The 17239-nt window shown below is 39.8% G+C and overlaps 2 protein-coding genes across 2 annotated transcripts in view; one reads left to right on the top strand and one right to left on the bottom strand.

Annotated features, from left to right (window-relative positions):
- Positions 1-695, bottom strand: part of LOC137994648 (uncharacterized) — an 8974-nt gene extending 8279 nt beyond the window's left edge. Inside the window, exon 1 of the mRNA XM_068840256.1 lies at positions 1-695. This exon is cut by the window's left edge and continues 497 nt beyond it. Coding sequence (XP_068696357.1) covers positions 1-595 — 595 coding nt within the window. The 5' untranslated portion in view covers positions 596-695.
- Positions 696-2542: 1847 nt separating this feature from the next.
- The window catches only part of LOC137994670 (kinesin-like protein KIF15), a 95047-nt gene continuing 80350 nt past the window's right edge, over positions 2543-17239 (top strand). Inside the window, exon 1 of the mRNA XM_068840290.1 lies at positions 2543-2668. The gene's annotated coding sequence lies outside the window, so the exon portion shown is untranslated. The remainder of the gene's footprint in view (positions 2669-17239) is intronic.

The raw sequence follows: 17239 nt of genomic DNA on the forward strand, positions 1-17239 counted from the left end.
GAGGTACAATGAACCCAAAAATTCGCTCACCAAAATTCTTTCTGGATTCGTTGAGCTTCGTGAACGAAGAGAATAAAAATCTGCGTTTTGAAGGCGTTTGAGGGTACAAAATAAACTCGCGCAAGCTTTCTACTTGAAAGTTACATACGTTTTCCCACATGTGATGGTTTAGAAACCCTTGATAAGTCTCATTAAGTTTTTCATCTTTAGTTTCCGAAATGTCTTCATCTACAGACACAAAGGATGAATTATCTGATTCCAATGTTTCCTTTTTAATGACGCGTGAAGTCGTCGATGCTTGGCTTTCAGTGGCAGACGCACTTTTTTGAGCACCGGCGTTGAAGATTCCTTCTTTGCGAAAATCGAAGTCCTCGTTTATGCTTTCCTCCGTGATTCCTGGCTTTAAAATCGACAAGAACCTAACTTGAAAACGGTTTATATTTTCCGTAAACACCAATGTTTCCAACAAAGGTTTTTGTGTAAAAATATGGATACAAATAACAACTGTTAGCGAGAAAACCATGCTGAGCAAAATTTGGACTCTCCTTCGCTTCATTTGATTATAGCATAATCGAGTAACTCCCATGTTAAACATTATGGTCCTTTGTCGAAAGCTTACTACAGTCACGTACTTGATGGCCTTAACGCTTGTGCAGTTTCATATTATTAAGTTTGGATAAGAGATTTGTTTTAAGTCAGGCATTCTTCAGAATTAGATATTCGTCTCTTAGCGACAATGAGAAACTTGTGGACGATGGCACCAACGTTTCCTAACCTTGTTTAAAGACTGGTTTTCATCAGTACACAAGCACAGGCAAAAACACATAGCACAAAAACTCGCCTCATAAAGTGAAAAACGCCTGCAACATACGCGGCGGACAGAGAAGTTATTTCCAAGTCACTCAAATAACGGTCGTTTGAAATTTAAATTAAGGTGATTGCCTGGTTTTGCATTGCGCAACCCTACTGCGCATAATTTCTTGCGTCATTGGCGCGCGCATTAGATCGCGCACATTGATAAAATGGCGGATTTTCATTGACGCCAAGGTTACACCATCAAGGAATGGCTATTTTCCCCTGAGCGAGTACGGTGACCCCTATTTTTTTATTTCATATTTTTCGCTGAAAACGGTGTTTTCATTTTGAATAATAAAGAGTCAGCAAAAATCTACGGCCAGTTTTTTGGCATTTTCTTAAAATTGTAGGGAAGGATCTACTACGAGTCGAACAGCCCACACTCAAGTTTGTGAACACTTACAAGTGCTCACAAAGGCTTTCAAATGCATTTTTCAGGTACGTACGTGAATTAACCATAGAATGTCACCAGGCGCTGCGTTATATCAGGGATACACTTATTATATAAAATCGTGCTAAATTTGGCCCACATTGAGGTAAAGGGGTAGGCAAAGTCCGCTACGAGCCTAGAAGGCCCATCAGGCCTGCGCTTATCTCCGGTTTCTGTAGCATGAAGCGACTAGGAGTATTTCTACTCCCCCGTGGATGGGATGATAGTCCATCGCAGGGTTACCCCCAGCATTTTCGCCGGTACCCATTTATACACCTAAGTGGAGAGAGGCAGCGTGAGAGTAAAGTGTCTTGCCCAAGAACACAACACAATGTCTCCGGCCAGGCCCCGAACCCGGACCACTCGATCCGGAGTCGCGCACTTTCCACGAGGCCACCGCGCCTCCCACACCACATTGAGGATGTGCGGCTATTTTCAAAGTGACTTAAATAACCGTATTCGTCAGGGCCATACCATGGGGTTTGTAATTGCACTGAATCACCTTGCAGTTCGGGAACATGGAAGCAGATTCCAATCTTCCGATCTGCCTCATAGGCCCGGCAGGGCAAATATGTTACCAGCCTGCATGACAGGCGCTTTATGAGCCAAGCGGGGCGAACGCCATATTTCGCGGGGAGCGCGCGACGAGGGGGAGACCAGGCTAAAGCCTACAGCGTTTTTGGTTCGTTCTTTCTTTTTCGTGAAAATTAAGCAAAAGCTGGAGCTAGAAAAGGGGATTTTTTTTCCCGCTGAATGTCTTTGTGTTTAGCGTCTCCAAAACTATTAAACACAACGAACTCATTTTCCTTTTGTATTTTTTTAACCGGCCAGTAGATATCTATTCAATTGTCACGTGGATGTTGTCTTATGCACCCTAGGATATCCAAAAAGACAATATATATCATTGTATTCTTATCAGCAATTAGATACTTAATTATAGATTAGTATTGATTATAAAGCTGTATAAGTAATATGACGTACACGAGATTAGAATGAAAGGACGGCGGCGTGCATGAAAATTAAATTGCCCAAGCCATGTTATCATTCACCAAGATCAAAGCAAAAGCACAATATGTCGCTGAAATAAGTGGGTTTGTAAGACATCTCCGCCAGGACCTCTCCGGCCAGACAAAGGCAGCAAAGACTGATCACGTATAATTTATTCCTCGACAGCAGGTGTTAGGGCAATTAGAATGTGCGCCAATCAGATTGCGCGCTGTTTGAATTATTGTTATCCTTCCTCCGGCTCACCAATCTGACAGTGCGTGCTATGGATTGAAATTTTATCCTTTTTGACGTCGAGAGACTTAAAAGAAAATATGACAGAGCATTAAAATTTATGGGGGAGAGAAAATGGAGGAAAAAAAACTCCGTTTGAGGAAGGTGAGTTAGCTGTTTTCGTTTGTCATCACTTCGAAAGGAAAAAGTTCTTCACATGCATTGTACAAAAGTGAATCGTTAACTGTTAATGAATTTTGCTATTGAGGGGGGATGTTTTTAACACAATTTGTTGCCACAAACTATTTGAGAGCTTCGCAGAGTAAGTGATCTTAGTAGACAGAAACACGTCTGCTCGTCGTCAATAATGCAAAATCGTGAAAATTATATTTGGTTCATTTCACGAATGCCCGCTTTAATGCACTTATTTATATTCATCTTGTTTTTGCCTTGTTATAATTTGGCCACAACACGTGGCTATCCTTTGTTTATAATTCAAGCCCAATTTCCTTTTCATTTCGGAATTTGTACGCTCATATCTATAGCAAGTGCTTGCTAACAGGTATCTTGATAGCTAAGCTGTGTAGTGCTGTTTTAAGCACTGCGTAAAGATACAGTGTGCATACACCGTACACAGCGACCGAAGGCGACAATTACATTCTTCGCTTATAGCAAGCCAGATTGGCACACATTACAACTCATAGAAAATTCTCTCTTATAGACTCGATCAAGTTTGCGTTTTCAAATTTCCAGACGGAAATTGTGGCGACTAACTTGAACTAAAGGTGCATTTATTTATTTTGTTTAACTGGGCTGCAACAATCGATTTGGAGAACTATTTAATTCCACTTTTTTTTAACCTTTTAGCAAACATTTGTCAGTTTAAATAGAGCGAAGGGACGCTATCAGCGTAAATTGTTAGGAAAAAACAAGGTCTCAACAGCTGACTGATGAATTGAAAGCTAGCCAAAGAAATTTGCATAAGCTGACAATGCGCAGAGGGACCAAAAGTGAAATTCGCACGAAATAGTAATTTCTATGCCGATACAATCCTAGATAATCCTCATGCAAAAATTTGGTTTTATCAACGGAGTTGATAATGTAAATTGGCCACCGTATAGAGATTCTAAAAGCTGACGTTTCGAGCGTTAGCCCTTCGTCAGAGCGAATCTCTGTACGGTGGCCAATTTACATTATCAACTCCGTTGATAAAACCAAATTTTTGTATACTACTTCCCCACCGACGCAGCACCACAGTTTCTTTAGAAACTACCCCCTCAATCCTCATGCAAGTTTTGCCATTTCGGCAATAGCCTGACCAAGGATAGTTTTACTGTTGATTCTCTTTATTGCAAAAAACGGTGACTGCATCGGATGCAACAAACCTCGCTGCAAAGCTGTCAGCACTGAATGAGTGATGTGATCGTACGAAAGTGTGTTTCGCGTGGATGCATGCGGAGTTCGCTCGACCATTGGTTTCCCAGGAAACGAAATGAGCTTGAAAAGTATTATGCTTTGATCTGCATCACATTTCAAAATTAAGGGAGTGTTCAAGTTGCCAATTGAGTTAAAATCTCTTATACCATTCACTTTTGGCAAATTAACGACGTCAAAACAGTACCCAGTGGCTGATCCAATGCCAAAAGAACAATAGTTTTTAACTAATACTCAGTCATAAGCAGGTTCATTCGAGGATTCGATGCAAATGTGTTTCAGAGTTTGCATTTTTCAGTTTCATTAGGTCAGTGAGGCAAGTAGGAGTTTTCATAACGTATCATGGTAAAGCATTGAAATATGTTAGCTATAAATAATTTGTCCTGTTTCCAAGCAATCCGGCCGACCGAGAAGGATACGAATAGCCGACGGTGAGTTTCGTAACTGCATGTTATAATATAATACGTCTTGAAGCGCATGGGAGAAAATGTATAAGATCTTAAGCACGGACTACAATCAATTTTTATTTGACAAATATATTTGCTAAAAAGCTGACGTGTTGGCTTTTATGTGACAAATAAATGTTGTCAATTGCGAAAAACAACTCGTGCAGACGACTTGTAACATAAAATGTGACAAATAGGCCATTTTACAGTTGATTGCTCAATGACCCAGCCTATGAATGGCTGTGAGGCTGCCGGTGATCTTGTATTGATAAAGACCTCACTGCTTTTATGATGTGAATTGTGTTATTGTAATTCTAATTAGTCTACATTAACATTAGAAAAGCATAAAGGTTTGTATCAAAACAGGGTCACCGGCAGCCTCGCTTCCATTCCCAGCTAGGCCAGGTAACTTAGCTACAACTATAAAATAATTAATCGTGTGGACGGGTCTTAATCTAGCTCGAGCTCATCCAAACTCAAATTTAAATGAGTTTGAAATATTTAGTTCAAGGTGCTGACACCTGTCCGAGAAATAAAAGGATTCTGCCTATACTAACTCATTAAGATAATCGAATATTCTTTGTGACGAGACAGGAACGCGTAATGTACCGTTGTTGACTATATTTTTTGTTTTTCGTATTGGAAAGAAAAGAGAGACCTAAGATGGTCCTAAAGAATCGGTTTAACCTAATCGCTCACAATCTATTTCAACAGCCGAAATCTATACCATAGTGCTGTTTTTCCTTGACTGATGTGGGATGACGCCAAAAGAGAACCAAGACCACTTTTACATTTCAAAATCACCGCGCGTTTCGCCGGTTGATCGAAAGTTCCGCAGTTTTTCTAGAAACGAGAACTTGTGCCTTAGCTCATACTTTTATAGATGTTACAGAAAGGTAACGAAAAAAACATGAAAATAGAAAAATCGAATGCACGAAGGGTTTCCTTGGTTGATTGCTAAACCCATACAGTTTTCTGCCATTTTGAACTGATCTAGTTCTGATGGTCGTCAAAAATACCGTTTCTGTCAACCTTGTCCGTGTCCTTTTTTTTTTATTTTCCTATAATGAAAATCAGTTTTAACAAAAAGCACGAACCTCCTGATTTCATTTGGTCACCAAGGAAAAATTCAAGTTTCAGTTTCCAATACACACAACGAAATTAAGCAAAATTAAAAGAAACATTAAAAAGAGGAAAACGCTTTATTTTGTAGTCGACCCCCTAAAGAGTTAGCCTGAAGTATTTTTTGCGTCCCCGTTGCTTAATTAAAGCACAGCTTAGCCTGCTGATCTTAAGGCGCGTGTAAACGCTCGCAACAACACGCAACATTGTTGGGCCCAACAATGTTGTCTCTTGTTGCGTGATGTTAGCCGATGTGTGCAAACGCTCGCAACAAGTCACAACATGTTGGGTCTTTAGATGAGAATACAAGGGGCTCTGGGACGTTTTCCATCTCCGACGCCATGTTGATTTCTTGTTCGCATGTATTTGCGCGGATACGTGGCATGTAGTGCGCGTGCGCCGGCGCAACATTGTTGGATGTGCTGTGCAAACGAACGCAATATTGTTGGACCACGCTTCGATGACCGCGAAACAATAGAAATGTTGGCACTTGTTGGCTCTGAAGTTTGACCAGTTTCAAACTTCATCCAACAACTTCCAACAAGTCGCAACAACACACAACATTGTGTGCAAACGCTCGCAGCATGTTGGGCCCAACAATGTTGCCAGCGTTTGCACGGGCCTTTAGTACATATACTGCAGGGTCCCGCGAAATTCGCATCCCACAAAGGAACGATCAACGAATGAACAGGAAGTACTCTCAAGTTTCAGTAATATATTTTAAATCCATTGAACATAATGTTCCCAATTATATCAATGATTTCTTTAAACTTCACCTGTTCATTTAAGTGCATTTTCAGAGGTTCAGGCAACGGCGAGTGCTGTCTTAATTTTTTTGTACATCCATCGCTGCTTAATCTTGAATTCCAAATCTTGCTGAACAGTTGGATTTCGTGTCATTTATATACAGTTAGTTTTTTTCTTCCTGCCCTTCGATGATCGTATGTACACTTTTTGACAACTGAGAAATTACTTCAGGAACTTTTATTATTTTCATTGATATGATTGCGCCGAAATGGCCACCCGCGCCTTTTCTCTAGAGACCATCATAACACCCATGGGCATTGGGAAGAGTATTTATTCGCCCTCCACACTTGTAATCACCCTGTTATGGGTTCATTCCCCGAGAGGTCGCTACGGAGCCCCCTTTAATTTTTGTCCCACCCACCTCCCCTCAGCGACGGAAACCTCCATCCTGCTGCACTTCTTCGCATGCGCGGAAATTATTTTCGCCCATATCTTAGTATCCCCACGCGTGCCATAGAGGTGCAGCATAAAAAATGAAAATTCTACTACTATCGTTGTTTAAGTTTATAATGAGCTTACTTATTCATTTATGAAGTATGAGCACATTGTGACGTAACGTTTAAAAAAAACGACAAGGGGTGTTTTCTCGGGTTTAAAAACACAAGGCGCGGCCCGTGTGTTTTTAGACCAGATAAAACACGTGCTGCAAGTTTTTTGAACGGCTTCGAAAACATTCCACGAAAAGCGTGTCCCTCGGGAGTCCGAACAAAGGTTCAAACATTAGCACGCTCTTGATACAAGAGAAAAAAGCCGGACCTCATTCCTGTGTCTTTATATAAAGAACTCTAATAAGGAATGTTTCATACACGTGACCTTTTATCGATTTTTGATAGGCTGTTAAGCTCAAGAATTATTGATGAGTTTTTGAAGTGTACGTTAAATACTCTTCAAAATTCATTAAGAGAATTTAACATACCGTAAAATTCCGAAAATACGCCCCTCCGTGTATCAGCCCCTCCAAATATAAGCCCCCCAAAGCGGCAACACAAAAAGCCCTCCGTTAAATCGCCCCTCCAAATATAAGCCCCCCGGGAGCTTGTACTTGGGAAATTGCCCTCAAATACAAAGTAAAACAAAGCAAAAACGGTAAATTTACTTCCAACTATAAGGCTAGCCCAATCGATTTGGAAACGCAAATTTGCCTCCGTAGATAAGCCCCTCTGAATATAAGCCCTTCCAAAAATAAGCCCATCGAAAAGGGCCTTTGAAAAATATAAGCCCCGAGGCTTATTTTCGGAATTTTACGGTAGTTAACATTATGCAAGGGTAATTCGTCTTCTTCTTCTCTTTCTTCTTCGTCTTCAAGAAGCTGTTTCAATTCCCACACAACAGCAAGAAAAATCAGATTTGGAATAGCGCAATAATCACCGAAGAAAAATATTTTTGGTGACTATTTGCGACTTCCGCTTCTTGATTTTACGATCCATTGAACAGCACACTCTTATATTGCCCATCGTCACGTGACTACAATTGTTCCTGAGGGGGGTACCTATGGGAATCACCAACGCTAAAGTACATTGACTTGTTCCGGGAGTGGAAACGAAGACACTGTCTGACTTTGCGCTGAAAAGAACGCAATCCGCCAATAAAGTTGCAAAACTAAGGAACGTGAGTGTCCGATAAGAGAAGGTTGTGTTGCGGGTCATTTTGTGGCTTCAACAATTCAGATTTGCTTCCATTCCGGTTGTGATTTCCAAAGTTAAACCCGGGCTGACGTCATAGGTTGACCACTTTGCTATTACGTAATCGCAGTTTAGCAACGGGTTGCCGGTGACATCGACTTTTAATCGAGAAGGAAAAAAAAACTACGACAGCAAATCCAATAACGTCTTTAGAATGTTAAGGACGGTGTTCATCAGATGAACATTCAGTAATCAAAATGGAATACTGGAAAGAATAGGGAAGGCAAGGGATACACAATTTTTCAAACATAACGGTGTGGTTTTGACAAATTTACCGGAAATTTTCAGACGGGTAACGCGTTTAACTTAAGTGACACGAGGACGATTAGGGTCAGTACCTGACAACAAAGCCACACAAAAGAATTCTTAAATTCATTCTTAATGACGTTTGATCAAAATAACGTTTGATTTGCTTTGTGCACCAACGCACTGTCCCCTCCCCCTCGAAAAATATGTTTTAATAATAATTAATTTCTTAAGACAGGAATACATAGACTAAAAGCTAATTTAAAGTTGACAATGGGAATTTACACCTCGACCACTATTTGCTCGATTATAACTTGAGCGACAAATGATCTCACCTTTCAAACATATCCCATGCATTCTTTTTAATGGCACAACATCTTCCGATAATCTAATTTTTGTTCACGTGAGCAATAAAACGAAACTTGGGTGAAGAAACTAAAACATGACCTCGATCGAAACGCTTCATTGGGCTCGTAATGCCTTATGGTATAGCTCTTTTGATGTCTTGCTATAATTAAATACTCAAGCAGAGGTTACGCAAATGAAGTCTGTTCATAAATGACATCACGTTAATAAAGAGAACAACAGAGTGAGCCATACACATGAAGATTTAGTTAATTTATCAACCGTGGAAAATCCAAACTCTAACGTGTCTTCGTCAACAGAAGAAATCAACTGGGGTAAGACAGACTTAAAATCAGTCCAATAACGAAATACAGAAGTTTTGTTTCGATTTGACTGAACAAATTCACATATAATGACTCCGTCCTGTGAACGTTACGGTTAGGTGATCTGGTCGATAACTTCAAAAGGTAAGGTAAAGAATATTAATGACGAATTTTGAGTATTACACAAGCAAGTTCGAGGGTAGATTTTGCGAAAAACGTTAGGTTTCCGATCTTTTGAGCGTACGACAAACCAAGCAGCAAGACAGTGAACCATTCGATCAGCTGGTCGGTGTGCTGCAATTTGAGGCTTGGCGTCATAATTATAGAAATGAGGCTCAGACTTGTCATTTATTAGCTAAATCTACTAAGCAAATATTTTCAGGCAAAATGAAATGCTTAAAACTCAGGGCACGTCTGTGCACGTATATGAATGAGTAAATAGTGTTTTGTACATGTATAATTAGTCACCGAGTGTAAACGAAATTGTGTAAATCACAACAAAGATCGCATCAGGTGTTTATGTTAGAAATGTTTGCTGTTATTATGTGTTTCTTTACATGCAAATATCGTGACCAAAACACACACCTACACATACAGTTAGTATTGTGAACGTTAGGTAAAATTATTCACGCGGGTCCGCAGTTACCAAAGTCAACTAAGTGAAAAATCAATGCCGCTTTTTAGATATACGGATTTCAAAGAAAGAATGCAGCTTCTGCCAAAGTGCTCGTCTTGTAGGACGAGCCTCACTTGCGGGGCCGGATTGAAAGGGTCTAGGGAACTGATCGTAATGACCGCGTGAAATGAGAGACCCAGAGGTTTCTAAAATCACTGAAGTCTTAAGTGTTGCGGATCTGAAGGGAAGGGATAACACTTTGGCAGTGAATTCACTGTGGAGGATTGACGTTCAAAACTACGCTTTTCGAAAACTCCAGCTAATTCATGCGGTCATATGTTTAAGAGCGTAACTGACAAAATTGACAAAGGAAAGCTCATGGTTTCGTATATAAACCTCGTGTCGAGCATTCGGTATGACTGTAAGAAATAATTGAGTTAAAACCTTCAGCACAAGTTGCCTTTGTCTGTTTTAGAGCCACTAGTGTGTTTACAGCTTGCGGTTATTCTAGTTTTAATGAATTTACGTGCAGCACCAATGAAGTGGAACAATTTTAGTCTAATTTTACCAGTAAAACCGAGTGAGTCCAAAATTGAAGGCTCTCATCTGACATCTGGAAGGCAAAGTTTCCGAGTAATTTTCGGCTGTGAAAACGTAGAACACTAAAGAGCGTCATTTAAGGTCAAGCTGTATAAAGTGATAATTTTGCATACTGAAGAAGTTTCTTGTCTACGCTTTTCACATTTGCCGCTTTTGTTTGCAAAATTTGACACAAAAATCACAACTATCATAAGTTCATTTTGCCCTCTTACGTTCGCCCAGGTTTGATATTGCTTGCAGCCAAAGTTCCGTGTTATTACAAAGATTTAGCCATCACGTTTACTAGCAAACGGCAAACGTCGGAAATATGTGTTTTGCCAAAAATGGAAGAAACCCGTTTGATATGAGCTCAATTCTTGCGTGTTAAGCAGCAGGTGTCAAGTAATTTTTAAAAGAGAGAGACGAGTTAAATAACCGTAATTTTCACGCTTTTATGACAAGAGGCAGCCCAACGTTTCGAGTATGCCTTTTCACGTAAGCGCAATGCTTTATCTCTCTTAAGAGACATACTGTTTTCTGTGTTCAGATGGCTTCGGCTACTATTAAATTTGATTAACCGTCTTTTCTTCCCGTCAGCCGCAGATATTAATCATAATAAGCGAGTTCTAAAGAGGAAAATAACCTACAGAACAAGATAATTTTCATAGTTTTGAGATTAACCACAGTTTGCAGTTTGACGCCCGCCGTATTCGTTGTTTTAAATCTCCTCATTGTGAAAAACAAATGACCGCGATTCAGTGAATCCTAATAAGACTTAAAACAAGACACTTACAAAGTTATTATTATCATCATCAGAATTCACTCGTTGACATTATTTTAAAACGTTTTGCTGCAAAATTGTCGCAAAAAAGAATCAGAAAATTCTTTGCATAGTTAGCTTGATGATGTATCACGCGCAACATTTTGTTTTAAGGCTTCAGCGTTCAAATAAAATTTGACGACAGGTTGAAGGATACGTAGCCTAAGGCAATTCTTATAAATGCTACTGCTCGAGTGGTAGCATGAACAGCAACGCTCATAGTAGCACGTTTTCACCGACTGGACAAGTTCTCCAGCAGTCTAGATACCCTGGCTTGCTTCAATGATATATCACGTTGAAAGACTACAGAAAATATTTTTTTACGACAAATTACGTCGCGACAGAGTTTGGGTCAGTAGCACTTTAATTGGCACTGCGTCGAAGTGCGTAACTGTGATTTCTCTTGGGATACCGGAAAGGTAAAACAGTGTCCAGTAAATCTTAACATCATTAACATCACGCGAGTGCAACTGAAAGTTCTTCTCTCCTCGAATGGGCCAAACACACAGTGGTGGCTTATTTAAGAAGATTCAAGTTTCTTCCATAACATTTTAAGTTCAGGGCCCCAAGAAAGTGAAATTCGAAGATGCACCGTAAGGTTTATTCGTGTCGCAAGTTCTTTGTCGGTGAACGGTAGGTGAGCCCTCCAGCCATCTTTTATCGTTTGTGAAAAGACTAATTCAAAGTTCTATTGCCTTATTTTTCCCTGTTGTGAATAGGGATATAGGCACTGAAAATATTCTTAATTAAACGAGAGCTTTCTTCGTAAGCAAGTTTATCGGTATGTTAATAAATGATAATTTCCCTACCGTGGCTTATTCTTTGGCGTAAACAGTTTTATTTTTTAAAGTTGGTAGATTATACGTACGCTCTTCATTAAGGTGACAATACTTCGTAGGAAATCGAGTCCAATTGTATTTCACCTCACACCTCTGCGCAAAAAAAAGTCTAAATTAAAAGTATTATGATTTTTTTAAAGGGTAAATAAGATTAAGGTGAGTTTAAGTGTAAAATAAATAAATTCATTGATAACGTTATGTGATAATGATTCAAATGTAAAGTGTGCCTATAATACCGTGATATCATTATTCGCCAGTTTTCAAATCCGTTAATTACGTGCCGTATAACCAGTATCGCAACTGACGCAGAAAATTTAATAAAATGAGCCGAACAAATAAAAGCGCGGGAAACGCACGCGATTCTTGTTTTTGCTAAATGAATTGTGATTGGCTGACAAGGGCGCGAGATTTTTTTTTCTCTGATACCCAGTATAACGTTCCTTCCCAACTCTAGCTGAATTCGAAATTAACCATTTCGGAATTGGATAACTGCGATCGATGATGGTAAAGGAGAAGTCTTGCCCCTCATAGGTAGCCAAGCTGGCGTAACTCAGTTGGTTACGGCGCGGCTTTCGGAGCAAGATGTCCGCAGTTCGATCCTCGGTGACCTGAGCGTCTGTTTCAACTTTTCTCTGATCCGTGTAGCTGTCGTTTTAGCCTCGTAAAACGGAAGCAACCGCCGCGCTTGCTTCCATTGATACCAGCCTCAGAGCTGACGAAATTACTGACGAAAAATAAGGTGTGGAGGGACCAGGAGTTACACTAGGTTTTCATTGAACAAGGTTTTTTTCCCTTACATTTTGCTACATGCAGGCGACAAGCACAAAACTTGATATTCCGGCTATTGTGTTGTAAAGAGTTTGGAAGGGGTAACCTTTACCTTTATCTCTAACTGGTACGGGCTTCCTAATTTCCTGCCCTTTGCACAGGTAGTATTTTGCGCAAATGATTTTCTGCCTCTGTTATGACTGATATTCTAGCTTTGACATTGCTTTTAGCTGAAGAGGTCAATTTCTCTCCCTTGATTGTTGTGCATCACGTCACCAGGACTGTTCAAAACACTTTCATCTTGGACACTGAACCTATAATTATTGAACGTGTGCCATCTTTCGACACAAATATTATTTGTTTACATTTTGATGGGGACATTTTCAGTCCGAATTGTTCGGTTTCATTGATAATAAACTAGTTCGGTGTTTTTCTCAGTTTCAAACAACTTAAAATTTTTAGGAGACCCTTGATATAGGGCTAACCTCTGGGTTTCCTTTTTCTCAATAACTATGTATTTGTATGTTATTTTGAAATAAAGTATTGTATATAATTTTCGCCATTCGGCTTGAAGACGGCGGTTGTCAATCAAATTGCGAATATAATTGCACTTTGTATGGAAAGTATTTAGTTGTATCTCGCGTGAGTCTCGCTTGCCTGTGTACGATCAACGTCGACAGGAGTATCTGACAATCAAACACGGTCTCACGCTGCTTTGTGAATGGTTATGTGAGGAGTAACTGGCACTAAAACTTAGAACCGATCTTTGGGAAGTCGAGTTGACACGCTGTGAAGTTGATGACTTCCTGTCTACACTGCTCGCGTGAGAATTTGAGACAAGAAGTGATGAAGGAATCCTTTCCACTGGTGATCCTTTGCCTCACACAATGAGTAAAATCGAGAGGGCTCTTCAGCGCCCTGCCGCGTGCTTTGTGGATCCGTCAAAAATAAACTGGAAAGCGACTGTCTCTTACTCTAACTTCAGAAACGGTCAAAATCATAGTTAGTGGAGGAATCAAAGCCCGAGAACAACTACTGACGAGGGATTAGTAAACCTTTTACGATTTACGGAGTGTTACTTTCTTCACCTTACAGTTTAACCATGAAGTGAAGTGAACGTCAGGCTTGAACGATGAGGCCCTCCCAGTTTGGGGAAGGAGAATGGAGGGAGGTGTCCTCATTTCCCTTGTTCCCTTTAAAAATTTACTTGTGCTTCCCTTGTTCTCGAAATTACTTCCAAACTTGTTCTTGGTCGGCTTTTTGATAGACCTAAAATTCCTCTTGTTCCCGAAGATATTTCTCTTTGTTCCTCTGTTCCCCAGTTAAAATTAGCCATGTTCCATGATTGTTCCCAAAAACCCCTGGGAGGGTAAACAAACACGAACTGTCCCTTTTTCTGTGTCGAGACGACCCATAATTGAAACTTACCCAAGATGACACAACCCTCAATGATGTCAACTATTGCAATATTCATCCGACACAACTGGCTTTTACACACTATGGTTTACACAGTGTCCTTTCAAATAGAAGCAAAACAAAGATCATAAGAGAAAAATACTGCTCCGGGGGGAGGGGGAGGGAGGCTCTGTCAACCAATGTTTTCAATTTGTCACAGATACATTGTCCGTGTTCCGGTTTTCAGACCAATTTAGAAATTCAAATCTTCACGAAGACATTATATATTCGCCTGACATTACGCTTCATTACTATTGGAATCGATTTTCCATGCCACGGAAAGCGAATTAACAAACATATTTGGTTCCTAGCATTAAAGATTGATCCGTTGCGTGTTCACCAGATATGGCAAATTCGGTTCTTCCCAGGCGGGTCCATTTCTGAAAAGCTCCGCGGAATTATGTATGGGCCGGAAAACGGATATATTTAGCTTTTAATATACAGTTGTCATTGTATCCAGTAAGATTTGCTGGCTCTCTGCTGCAGGATGGTCTTTGTTCCCGAGGAGAAATTTAAAAACAATTTTTTGTGAATGGCTTTCATCATCGGGTCAGTATCATTTTGGGTCCACTTTTATGATCGCTGAATGCACAATATGTATTCGGTTTCAATTGACAAAGTACACTTTCAGGTTTAGTTTACAACACAGATATTACTGAAGGAATATAATATTCAAAACATACTTTAAGTGCGGTGTTTTCTTACATAACCACAGATCAACTCGATTTTATTTAACTGTGTGCAAATTACCCTCGCCTACAATATTCAAGTGCAATGGGTAAGTTTGTCGAGTCACTGATAGGTTTTGTTATAGATCGTTACTATAAGTTAAACGGAACAAATATTCGATGAAGTCGTTCTCTAGGGACCTCTAGGGTTATTTGATTTTGCAGTTTAATCCTTAAAAGGACATCAGACGAAAAGGACGGGAGAAATCGTTTTCCTTAGTGAAGGGAGAAGTTTATACCCATCAACTGTTAAGACAATAACAACTGTCGTCAGTCTCGATTCCTTTATGTTCCTCACCGGTTACTGAAAGAGGCATCGCGTTATCAATCAATTGAACAGTCAATCGGAGTGGAACTATTTTGACAGTAATTGCATGGAATAGCATCATTATCTCTCCATCCATGCTCGTAGACTCGATTATTTTGGATCACCCACAATGGTTTAAGTGGGTTTTTTTTCAAAGACAAGTGTCATAAGATTCTTAGGAAGTTCTTTAATTAAGCTGCTTGTCATTCTTGTTTTACTCATTGGCTTTCCTTTTGAATTATCATTCGTGTTTGCCCAGGGAAAAATCACATAGCTGCAAAACCAGGATAAACAATCATCGGTGACAGCCCCCCGTGACAATGTGTTTTGTGGATCACGAGAACAAACCGAAGCACGAAAGGATGGTAGAACCCTAATAGCTGGTCAATTTTTCAAAAAAAACCTCTTAGTACTGTCAGGTGAGGTTGAAAAACCTATATTGTGTTTTTATGATGAACACAGAGCTGTACCACCCAGACTTTCTCTGTCAAATCCCTCAGTGAGATGTTCGCAATGTCAGTTTGCGCATGCGCTATCCGATTGGATTCCCACGGGCCTCTGACTTGGTGTGCAGCGGTGGTTAGAAATTAATTAAATTTGAAGCTGTGTCTGATTGCTTCTTGCAGGGCACTACACTCGAAGCGGCTAACAAGGGGACAGTATGTGCTTGATGCATCGTTCTTTTGGTAACGTGGGACAATTCTCTAATGCTTCGACCAGAGGAAACAGCTTCGCTGCCCAGTAGTGCTAGCGTTCTTGTAGGGAAACCTAAGACATAAACCAAGTAAGTTCAGACTGTAGTACCCGGGGCGCCGGGGGGGGGGTGGACTTTATCACCAGACTCATTTAAAACGAGCTAGTGGTGTTTTCGCAGCAATTTTTTTTTTTTAAAAACCGCGGAATCTGAGTCGATGGAGTTCATTTGGCTGTCGCTCTACCGGAGACAAAAACGATCGTGATACTGTGGATCTAATGATGCGAACTTGTACCTAAGATTTCCTTACTATAATCTGCTGTTTTCCACCCACTTCTCATGAGTACTTCTTCTTTTTTTGTCTCCGTTCTCCAAATCGCTCACTTTGACCCCTTCTTAATCAGCCTCTCTTAATTCATCCACAGCAATGGTTTCATGTTCCTCCGGCTCCAAGCGATCATTACTGTATGTGTTCCTAATGTAGTTCGTATTCGTTTCGCCAGATACCTACCAAACACGTGGTAGCGACAAATCTCGGCATGTTTATACAAACAGACTTCAGTTAACTATACTTTACTATTGTGCGCACTACTCCTGACAAAGAAACTAATTTGTAATCATAGCAAGGACATTTTTTAAGACAGTTTTCATGAATGGGATTTCCCTTAGGTCTTTCATAATCCGTAGTGTATGTCGAAGCATCACAGTAAAGAACTGATCGATATAATCAAAACCCAGAGCCATTGAATAACCCATCAACTCATTCCTTTCCTCATGTTCCATTCCAATTAAGGGTCACTTTTTTTCTTTCATAATTTACACTTTAAATCCTTTTTTACATCCGTTTGTAAATCGGCATTTTTTTGAACAATTCTTCAGTTACATCTAACGCAAGCTAAAATCACTTCTTTGTAAGTTAACCAATGTCTACATTTGGTTTTATGTTGTACTCGTGAAACCCGTAATCTTTGGCATAAATTTCACGTACATGAACTGAATTTATGTTTCCCAATAATTAGAAAAACTGTCAATTCTTCCTTTTTTTTTTTATTAACAAATCATTTGCTACTGTACATGTTTACGTCCACTATCTAGGATGACACATGAATTTCTTGACACCTGACAAATCTGTCAGCTTTTTGCCTCCAATAGTTTTTTCTTCAAGAAAACATTTAGCTCTTATTTTTCCGGATCCTTTGTTTGCGCTCTTATAAAACATATAACCAAGTGACAATTATTTTCAAAGGTTTTTTGCGGCTTCTTCCGCCGGTGTTTTTGTATCCTTTCTCTGCGTCTCTTTATAGAATCGTAAAAAGCCCTTCTAAGAGCACTTTTCAACAAAAACACATGCTTCAAACACCAGTGGTATTTTGTAACTGGTTTTAAATTCTCTTGATCGCAATAGTCCCCCTCTTTCGACTTGAAGCGCTTTGTTTTTAGTTTTGAAAACTATTGTGGTCTCTGTTCCAAAAGTCTTCATTGTCTTTTGTTATCAGTGATAAAGTTACACGATTACACTTAGTTA

The sequence above is a fragment of the Montipora foliosa genome, chromosome 1 (genome assembly GCF_036669935.1).
Source record: "Montipora foliosa isolate CH-2021 chromosome 1, ASM3666993v2, whole genome shotgun sequence".
NCBI lineage: Eukaryota > Metazoa > Cnidaria > Anthozoa > Scleractinia > Acroporidae > Montipora > Montipora foliosa.